The 9,476-nt window shown below is 46.2% G+C and overlaps 1 protein-coding gene across 1 annotated transcript in view; it reads left to right on the top strand.

Annotated features, from left to right (window-relative positions):
* Positions 1-39: 39 nt before the first annotated feature.
* The window catches only part of FANCA (Fanconi anemia complementation group A), a 38,038-nt gene continuing 28,601 nt past the window's right edge, over positions 40-9,476 (top strand). Inside the window, exons 1-9 of the mRNA XM_009273075.1 lie at positions 40-79; positions 645-754; positions 1,734-1,806; positions 2,246-2,388; positions 3,018-3,113; positions 5,339-5,412; positions 6,739-6,851; positions 7,600-7,682; positions 8,154-8,187. Coding sequence (XP_009271350.1) covers positions 40-79; positions 645-754; positions 1,734-1,806; positions 2,246-2,388; positions 3,018-3,113; positions 5,339-5,412; positions 6,739-6,851; positions 7,600-7,682; positions 8,154-8,187 — 766 coding nt within the window. The remainder of the gene's footprint in view (positions 80-644; positions 755-1,733; positions 1,807-2,245; positions 2,389-3,017; positions 3,114-5,338; positions 5,413-6,738; positions 6,852-7,599; positions 7,683-8,153; positions 8,188-9,476) is intronic.

The following is a 9,476-nucleotide window of genomic DNA, read 5'->3' as shown; positions in this document are numbered from 1 at the left end:
GCGGGTTTGTTTGGCGGGAAGCGGGCGGGGGCCGCCGCGATGGCGGGCCCGGGCGGGAGGACATGGCGGGACCTGCTGGGTAGGTCCGGGCTGAGGCAGCGCCGGGGCTCCTCTGAGTGAGCTCTTGGCCTGGCGCTTCTTGCAGGGACAGCGGAGGGGAAGTGAGGGGTGAATGTCCCCTCTTTGCCCTCGTACACGCCCCCCTCCGCTGGCCTGCGTGGTGCTCCGGGCTCCTGGCAGCCCCTCGCCTCAGCTCCTCAGCCCTGCTCCTCCCAGGAGCCCTCTCCCGAAGGCTGGTGGCCTTCCTGTGGCCCTGCCGCAGCTCCTGTCCTGGGTTGGGGGTGTCAGGGCAGCGCTTTGGTCGCTTTGGGCCGCGGGCCTTTGGAGGCCGATGGCTGACAGTGCCTGACAGGGCTTTGGCTGCGCTGGGCTGCTCGTGCTGGGCTTTGGCTGCAGAGCTGCCTGGAGCAAACCGTACAGAAACATCCTGCGCTGCTCCTGCCGTGCTGCCGGCTAACGGGGGGTCTGACCGGGGCTGCTGTCACCCCGCCAGTGACGTGTGGTGTAGCAGCAGAGAGAGGGAGGTGTCCTCAGGGGGGCTGTCGGAGCAAGCTGTGGTTATAAAAGAAATCCAAACTTCTCAGCAGGGAGAGCCAGGAAACGAAAAAGCGCCTTTGGGAGCGGGGCAGAGCTCCGGGAAGCGGCTCTGCGCCTTCTGGATCACCATCAGAACCTGAATGACCTCCTCCTGGAGGTAGGAGCGGGACGGTTCGGGGCATAGTGGTCAGGCTGGGGATCGTGGGAGATCCCAGCTGGAGGTGGGTTCCACCAGGGTCCTTCCTCGGGCAGCTGTAGAATGACTGTCCCGGGAACACAGTTCTCATGATAAGTAAAAAGAAAAAACAGCACTGTAGGAGTAAGCTGAAGTTTAGAGGTCTGTTTTAGAAATGAGATTTTTTTTTTTTCCTTTATTCCTCTATGTTTTATTGTTACAGACTAAAAATGGTTAAGCATGGTTTGGATTTGGGACAATGGGAAATCCAGCACCTTTTTCTTGGGGTCAGAACTGGCTTCTTGTGAATATAGGAAAAAATATCAGGAGAGCCTATTGGGTTTTCTCTGAATTACCAACCATTTCTGACTAATGCGACTGTCTTTATGAAAACCTGTGTCATTTGCCTATGTAGATGCTTGAGCCAACATTCTGACTTGGCCACGTTCTACCCTCTCCTCATGTACGGGAGAGAGCTTTTGATTTTGATAACTTGGATAGACAATTCAAATACTTCCCACAGTTCAGCCACAGGATGTTTCTTTCTGTACAGAATATTTGTCTTTATAAAAAGAAAAAAGGGGACTTAACTGGAAAAGGATCCAACATTTTGACATGTTTCATCAAATATTTATGTCAGTGTGGCTTCACAGAAGGGACTTGAAAGACAGAAATTCTGTTCCTGGTGCTGCTGCTGATCTGTTGGGTGACTGGGGACAAGTAACTTTGACCTGTATCTTCTTTTCTCTGCATAAAATGAAGATAACTGTACTTAGGTCTCTTGTAAAGTGCCCTGAAATCTCTTGTTTACCACGACCATGTGGGAGCTTGGTGTTAATTTCACTTCAGTTGCTCCAGCCCCCAAGAATGCCAGGGCTGCTCAGTATGCTTTAGAGGGAATAGGTTTGTTAAATGTGTGTAACAGACATCTAAGACTGTTATGTTTTTGTTTGGCTTCCAGGTGGAAGATTCAGTCAAGCCAGGTGGACAGGGTGGTGTAGAGCACCAGGAAGTATCATCAGAATCATTTATAGGTGAGTGAAAGAGGAGGAGACAGATGTGGGAAAGAACTTTTGTTTATGTACTGAATTTCTGCCTGTTAAATGCAATCCCAGTTTTGTTTTCTTTTCATTGTTCTGGTCTCCCATTCGGCTACTCATTTCTTACTTGTCTGGTGATGACACCGCTGGCAAGGTCTGATCGTGAAATATTTTGGTTATTTGAAAGTGTTGCTGTGAGCCCCACAAGACAAAAATACAAAAATCCGTTTAGCAAGGATATTCCGCCTCTGCCCCTCGTTTTATGTACAGTAAAGGAATGGTACATGGAAATAAAAATGATTTGCAACAAATGACATCTGTGCTGGAAGGAGTTTAAGACTTGGGACTTCTGTCTTCATAGTCGTGTGTTCAAACCTTTTTTTCTCCCATGCTGTCAGCTTTCTGCTTTGGTGTTTTTGTTTTTTTTTTCCAGTCTCAGTTCTGCAGGAACAGGCCTCAAGATTGGGTGTACCCACAGCAATCTTGGCAGCCAAAAATGCTGTTACCAACATCGAGCGGATCTGCCAGGCTTCTGCAAGCCCCTCTCAAGTACCACTGCTGAGCTTGGACCAGAGAGTAAGGGGAAAGGTTTACATTTAGTTTATCAAGAAAACGGTATTGTTAAACTGGGTTTAAAGTCCATCCTATCTGTTCTGATAAAGTCACCCAAACACGTAGGACCTGAGCGGCCGATTATTCGTTTATGTCTCCGATACGCTCACAGAAGTACGGCGTTCTTCTCCTATACAGGAAAGCGGCTGTTTCTGAGAGCTTGGAAATGGAGCTTTTTTTTGTGCGTTGCCAAAGCGCAGCGTTACACAGGTCTCTCTAAGCAGATCCTGTGTTATCACCTCTGGTGTGCCTCAGCCTTCCCTGGCGTGGTTTGGGCTCTCTTGCCCGCGGTTCCATCTTTATCGATCGTCTCGGTTTGCAGTGTAGCCAGGTGTGGTGATGGCCATCCGTACAAAAGCTGTGCCGTGACTGCTGGCTCAGGTCACCTCTGAGGAGCTGTCGGGTGTCACTGCTCTCAGCGCGGCTGCCTTTAGTTCAGCCTTAAGGCGAAAGGGTTGGGCCTTTCCCACGATTTCTCTCCACCATTCAAGCCTTTAAAAAGCAGTAAACAGGGAAAACCAACAAATGTTTTTTCTAAGAATGTGTTATTTACAAAGGAAATTATTTCTGCTTCATTTCTGGGGTGATTCCAGAAGAGGTTGTCTGGCTTGCTTCAAACGGTCAAGGATTTGCTGGCCAGCAATGTCTTCTGTCGCTCACTCTTCTGTCAAGAAATGTGGAAAATGAAGGTAAGAACTCATGGAGAAACGTTGCCGTATTACAGACCGTTTAGACTTCATCCATGGGATGTGGTAGCATGTTTTCAACCCTCCTCTCCTGTGAAGGCTGGGGATAACTGTTAAACAGACTAGTGAAGTGCTGTGACTTCCATTCAGTTTCCCTCGGTGGTTTTTTTTTTTGGTGACCTAGAGCAGCCTTGCCACTGCTCATCCCTGCTCTGGTCGACTGCAGTCACGAGCTCCTCCTGAGAATAACTGTGGTCTTTCTGACCTTTCAAAAGCATGAACTGAATTATAAATGGTGGGGGTGTTTTTTGTTGGTTTTGTTTATTTTAAAGCCAGTTCACTGGGAGCTTCCTTGCCTCTGTAGCGGGATTTGCTTTTCTGAAGAGGGCTCAGTAGAGGTTTGGAAGTAGGTGAATTATTAAAATTGTGTGGCTGCTTCTGTGAAACTGCCACAAAGGAGAGTTGACCGCATCTTGGGGATCAAGCGTAGGTTTTCAGGGAGCTAGGCAAGCAGCACTCTTGCCTCTCTGAAGGAGATGTTCAGCTGTTTCCATTTGTACTCACTAGGAACCAGCTAGGAAGGGCATGGCAATACGGTGTCTGAAGTTACAGCACGGGTAATGGGATTAAACTCGCCTGAGGTGACACCCCAGTTAATAGAAGCTTTGGGGGTATTGTTTTCTATTTAGCTTCACTCCCTTACTGTTATCAATGAAGCACGCTAATTGTTGGCAATATCCATCAGCTGGAGCGTAGGTTTGCTGTCTGGGCTAAACAATCCAGATGGATTAACCAGACAGTGCAGAAGCTCCCAGCTGGCTGTGGGGTGGCACGGTCCCAGAAGTCCTTTATGTCCTTTGCCAGCAATATTCAGCGCGTCGTTGGCATTCTGGTTCTCCGCTCTATTTATCTGGGAATGGTGATAAGCCTAAGTGAGTTCATGCAGAAAATGGCTTGAGAGAAATACGATGGCAAGTAACAGGTTGCGTTGCTTCACAAATGTGTTGTCTTGGTTTCATTTGGGTGGTTTGTTTTCTTAAGATAAGTGATGCTTTAAGTGGAATTAAGGACTTTTTGTGAGCGGGACAGTTTTGGTTGCTCACTGCTGTCGTGGGAAAGAAGGAAGAGGCTGATCTGCCAGGATAAAGAGGCATGCCCTAGTCTCAAATACCCGATCCTGGGCTGAAAATAGAATCCTGTGTGTTTTGTAAGCTGATTAAGATCTCCTTGTTCTCAGGTAGACATGGAGATCAAGTGCTGCTGTGTAATTGAGATTTGTTACAGTAAAGAATGAGGTTGTCAAAGACAAAATATGTGGGTGAGTCTAGGGTCATGCTACGGGACAGCTGCTGGTCTCTGCAGAAAACTCGTGGGGTTTTTCTCCTGAATGGCTTGTGTGGCCAAGGCTCCCAAGTACCTCTTCCTTCACAAGGTGTGAAGATTTTTGTTTCTGGCTTGGAGCGTTTCTGTATGGAGGCTGGAATGAGCAGAAGTTGCTGCTGCACCTTTTTTCCCCTGCCAGGTGCACCCTGGAGTCCCGTTTTGCTGGCACGGGACACCCTCCAGGACACGCGGGAGCTGGAAGGGATGTTGGAGGGGGGCACAAAGGGCGGCAGTTTCATCCTCATGGAAGCGATGCCTAGTGCTGATTTTGCCGACAGCAAGCCTGGCGTTTAGGAGCAGGACCGCCCGAGCGGCGTTGGTTTTTCCTCTGTGTCCATCGGCTTCTCTGCTCATACGGTTGCAGCGTCTCTTTCTGTCGTCTCCTATTGGGAAGTGGATTTGAGAGCAGCAAACTCGCTTCGCAGAGACTAATAAACAGTTAATAGGCTAAGCGATAATTCTCTAATCTGTTTCTGGATCTGAATTAACAGACTTGAAACTTAGTGGTGTCACCTGTTTTCTGGGATATCCACTGCTCCCTTGGATATGCAGCATTGGCATTATTCCAGGGGGACAAAGATGGATATATTTATTACTTGACCATGAAAATTTAAAATGATGGTGCATCTACAACCCTAAACCATTCAAAATTTGTAGGAAGGAAAAATCAAATATAATCTTTCCTCATCCGGTATTTCCTATGTTGTCATTTTTAAATTTTAATAAGTTCTGGATAGTTTGAAGAAACGGAATTTAGCTTTATTTCTTATATATAGTTTACGTTAGCCAAATGTTAATGTTAACTGCCAAATGCAGACTATGACCTAACTGTGACATCTCGTTAGGACCCTCCAGCGCTGGAAGCTGTGTGGCACCTGCACAGAGACGACATCGTTGGACTGGGAGAGCTGCTGGAGAGGTGAGCAGAGGTTTATAGGCTTGCAGACGCATTTAATCTCTTAAAGCCTATTGAAATGTAATTGGGGATTAGTCATGGGTATTCTGGACTAAGAATATAGTCAGATGCTGGCAAGTGATCAGATTAGCAGGCTTTAAGAAGGTACCCCGGGTTTGAGAGGTTATTCTGGGTTAATTAGCGCAGTTTAAGGTGCGGTGGCTGGTTGTCTGATGGCTGCCGAATCAGCCGCAATGTGAAGCGAAGTGGTTCGGTGGGAACCACCACTGCAGACCGTTCTAGGTGATGCTTTATCTAGTGCTTTGTTTCACGGGCGCAGATGGCTGCGCATGGGTAGTTACCACGCTGTGTGGGAAAGGGCTCGGTAACCCAGCTCCTTCCGCTCATCTGGCCGTGCCGCCAGGTCTGCTTTGGAAACTCCCATTTAGCCCGTAAAAATCGGCGCTGCATAGAATCATAGAGTCATTAAGGTTGGAAAAGACCTCCAAGATCATCGAGTCCAACCATCGACCCAACACCACCATGCCCACTAAACCATGTCCCTAAGTGCCTCATCTACTCGTCTTTTAAATACCTCCAGGGATGGGAACTTCACCACTGCCCTGGGCAGCCTGTTCCAATGTTTAACCACTCTTTCAGTAAAGAAATTTGGTCTTGACGAGAAGTCTTGCTTTGCAGAAGCTGTGTGCTTCCGTCTTCACAAAACCTTACATTTCAGTAAGGTTTGGCAGGATTAATCTCCACAGAATAGCTATTCTAAGAATTCATTAATTTTTTTTCCCCAATACAGAACTAACAACTAAAAGCAGTTACCCTTTGTGAAGTTCAGGTTGTTTTCTTATGGTGTTGAAGGAATGTTACAGCGATCTTTTAGGCCGTTGATATTGGTATACTTGTCTATTAATGGGATAGGAAAAAAGCCTTCGGTGCCCACTGTACTTCAAATTTAAGCAAACCAAAGGCATAGATTAAGAGCTTAAATGTTGTTTTTTTTTTTTAAGCATTTTTATCCAAGTATCTTAGAAATCGGAACTGAAGTCTTTCTTCTAGCAGAACTTTTAAAATGGAAATACTTTAATGCCAGAGATGAGGAAATACTTGAACACACAATTTGACACGAATTTTTTCCTTTGGATGTGTTTGTTGTGGAATCTTTTATAAAGCAAATAAAGCTCTTGCTGGTCCAAATTAAAGAAATGAAATGCCACATATAGGGCGGAGTCCCGTACAGATGGCTCTTTCCTGAGTCCAAGAAGATGGTGGAGCAAAAAACCAAGCATTACCAAGAGTAGGAGGGATTGAACTGAATGTGCTTTTGTTTGTTCTCAGCAACCCCGACGCCCCTGCTGTGGTGGAGTGGCTGTGCAGCGGACTTCGTGGCCTCTGTGAGCAGGCGGAGGAGTCCTCCGGGGACGTGGAGCTTGCTGGGCGCGTTCTTTCAGGCAAGGCACTCAACTGGGCGCTGGTGGAGCGGGGCCAGGCTGCTGGTCTGCACAGCCCGTGGCAGGGGCTGTGCAACTCAAAAGCTTGGAGGTGTAAGAACAGAGGCCTCGCTTTGTATTTTCTTACGTCGTTTCAGTGAGGGGAATATGTTTTTATATTTGGTGAATTTAGCAATTTTTTTTCCCCCTTAAAAGATAATTGGTTTGAATTTCTATATCCCTTTGAGTTATAGTATCAGAAGAAAGTGTAGTTGCAAGGTGTATGGGGCCAGGGATGATAATATTGAGAGTTTGACGCTCCTGCAAAGTGTCTGAGCTATTTTAGACCAGAAATATTTAACGGTTCCGTTTTCCCCCTGTCATTTTCTATTATTCATTTTGTGGTTTTGTTTAGGAAAAAATCACTACACAATTTGATTGAAGAGCTGTAGTCAGACCTTTGGAGCAGTGCAGTTGGTCAGGTGCAACCCATAAAGAGTTCTGAAGTAGTAATAGAGCATAAGACCTGTAAATTCCTTAGTCTTTGTAATCCTTTAAGTTTCTGTGCTCCTTGCCATCCATTGTTCTAGGTCCTTTTGCCTGGGAGTAATTTTACTCCAAGAAAATAAACGATTCCTGCTGACTGCTGTGTAGTGAGTGAGGCTCTTCAGACACTAGTCCTGTTGGGAGACCGAGATGGGGAGGCAAAAGAGCAAGTGATCTTTACTGAAAGGGGATGCTGAAACGCGAATTCCTTCTTGATTTGCAGACTTTGCGATCGTCTTTCTTCAGAATGGCTTTCAGCAAACTTCGGAGCTGGGAAGGAAGTTGGAATTCAAAAAATTCCCCTATGTAAGGACTAAATGAACCTATTTACAAACGGTTGTTTAAAAAAGTAGTTCCATTATATACCTCTATGCCTTGCTGAGTATAAATAAATCAGATCTTAGAGCAAGAAGGGAAGGGTGGCGGTCCAGGTGCTGGGGTGGGTGAGGAGGAAATGGTGAAACCAGAACAAAGACTTTTTTTACGGAGAACTTCTCCAAGGTGAGGTGTCAAGGGCTTTTTAAGCTTCCTTGGTTTCGCCTTGATTGCTCTTTTTTTTTTTTTTTTTCAATTTGAATGTGAGGCATGAAATCCTGGTAAGCATGGGAAATGCTTGCCCTTCTGCCTATTGTATCTGTTCTACGGTAGAGCCTGAGGTAAAAGTTAAGCTTTAAATTAAGAGGGACAAAACTCTTTCTTTGAGTCAATTTACTTTTTCTGCATATAACTGTAGCTCTTCTGAACACTAAATGGTCTTAATTTGTCAATTTTGAACAGATCTGCCGTGCTGTCTTACAAAGAATGTTGACATGTAAGTGTGTTTGAGATTCGTAGCTTTGTGTGGTCACTGCTGTTTGCTGGACTTAGGTTCCTTGTTCCTTGCTAAATCTCTAAGGAGAAATCCTTTGCCTGGGATGCTTTTCCTCTGTTGTGCATAATACTGATGTCACTGATTTTATGTGCCTCTGCTTTCCCCTTCGCTCTTGTAAAGTGAGTGTCTTCTAACACTGCAGATAACTTCTTGCCTTTTATGCTAGTTCATTCTGATGCTCCCAGCTGCAACATCAGGTTGATATCTGAGCTGATTTTTAACAAGTTTGATTGGAAGCAATCCGATCCGTTGTAGCACAGAGGTTAAGCTAGGAGAATTTTTTCTGCTTAGTAAATTAAACTTTGAATTTACAAAGTTATGTGCAAGTAAGCTATTTTGCTGGTTCGTGGTTCGGATTTGCAGACTGATGTTTTGTGAAACTTTTTTTTTTTTTAATGCTGAGCAAAGACATCTAATGTACATGTGTAGCCTTTAAACGGCCGGTCTTCAAGAACTGTCCCACGGACAGTGTTCCTGTTTTGGCCTGGGCAGTCCCGCTGCTGCTGAGAGCTCAAGCGTAGCAGTGCCTGACTTGCATTGCAAATTCCGGTGCAGAAGGACTAAACGCACATGAGGGTTATTTTTTGTCTTGTGTCATAGATGATCTTCACGGTAAGTTGCTGTATCTGCTGTACAGTGGAGGAAGCGTTCACTTACACCTCCTCACGTGCCCTACACCGGTGTATTAGTATAATCTGACTGCGCACCTGCTGCTACTTTCCTGTCTCCTTAGTGACAGCACTTTACCGCTTTCGCTGGCATGTTTCAGCAACGTGCTCAGTGCTGCTGCAGAGGTTAGTGCTTTTTGTCTGCTCTAAGACGACTGAAACCCAGGACACGACACCCAGGACTGCCCCCTCCCTTCTGTGTCTCTCTCCGTGGGCGCTGCCAGCCTGATCCCTTACCCCATGTCTGGCAGGGAGCGTTGTCTGTAGCCAGAGACGCCTTGCAGACCTTGCTGAGCGCTTCTAAAAAGGGAAAGCTGTAAGAAGTGCTTTGTTATTTAATATGTATGAGTCCAATCTCACGTGGCCCTCCAACAGCGTTGGTACTTGAAAAATAACCCTTATAAACAGAGGACTAGGGGGATTTTGGAGGAAGAGAAGCAGGCTGCTGGCAGTCAGACAGGAGTCTGCTAACCTGCTCTTCATTTGACCTTCACGTTTGTGCAGCCTGCAGTGCCACTGACTGACTTGCAGTCTGTGTTCCTGAAAAATCATAGAATCGTT

This window comes from Aptenodytes forsteri, unplaced genomic scaffold (genome assembly GCF_000699145.1).
Source record: "Aptenodytes forsteri isolate BGI_AS27 unplaced genomic scaffold, ASM69914v1 Scaffold271, whole genome shotgun sequence".
NCBI lineage: Eukaryota > Metazoa > Chordata > Aves > Sphenisciformes > Spheniscidae > Aptenodytes > Aptenodytes forsteri.
This window is presented reverse-complemented; position numbering and strand designations above follow the sequence as displayed.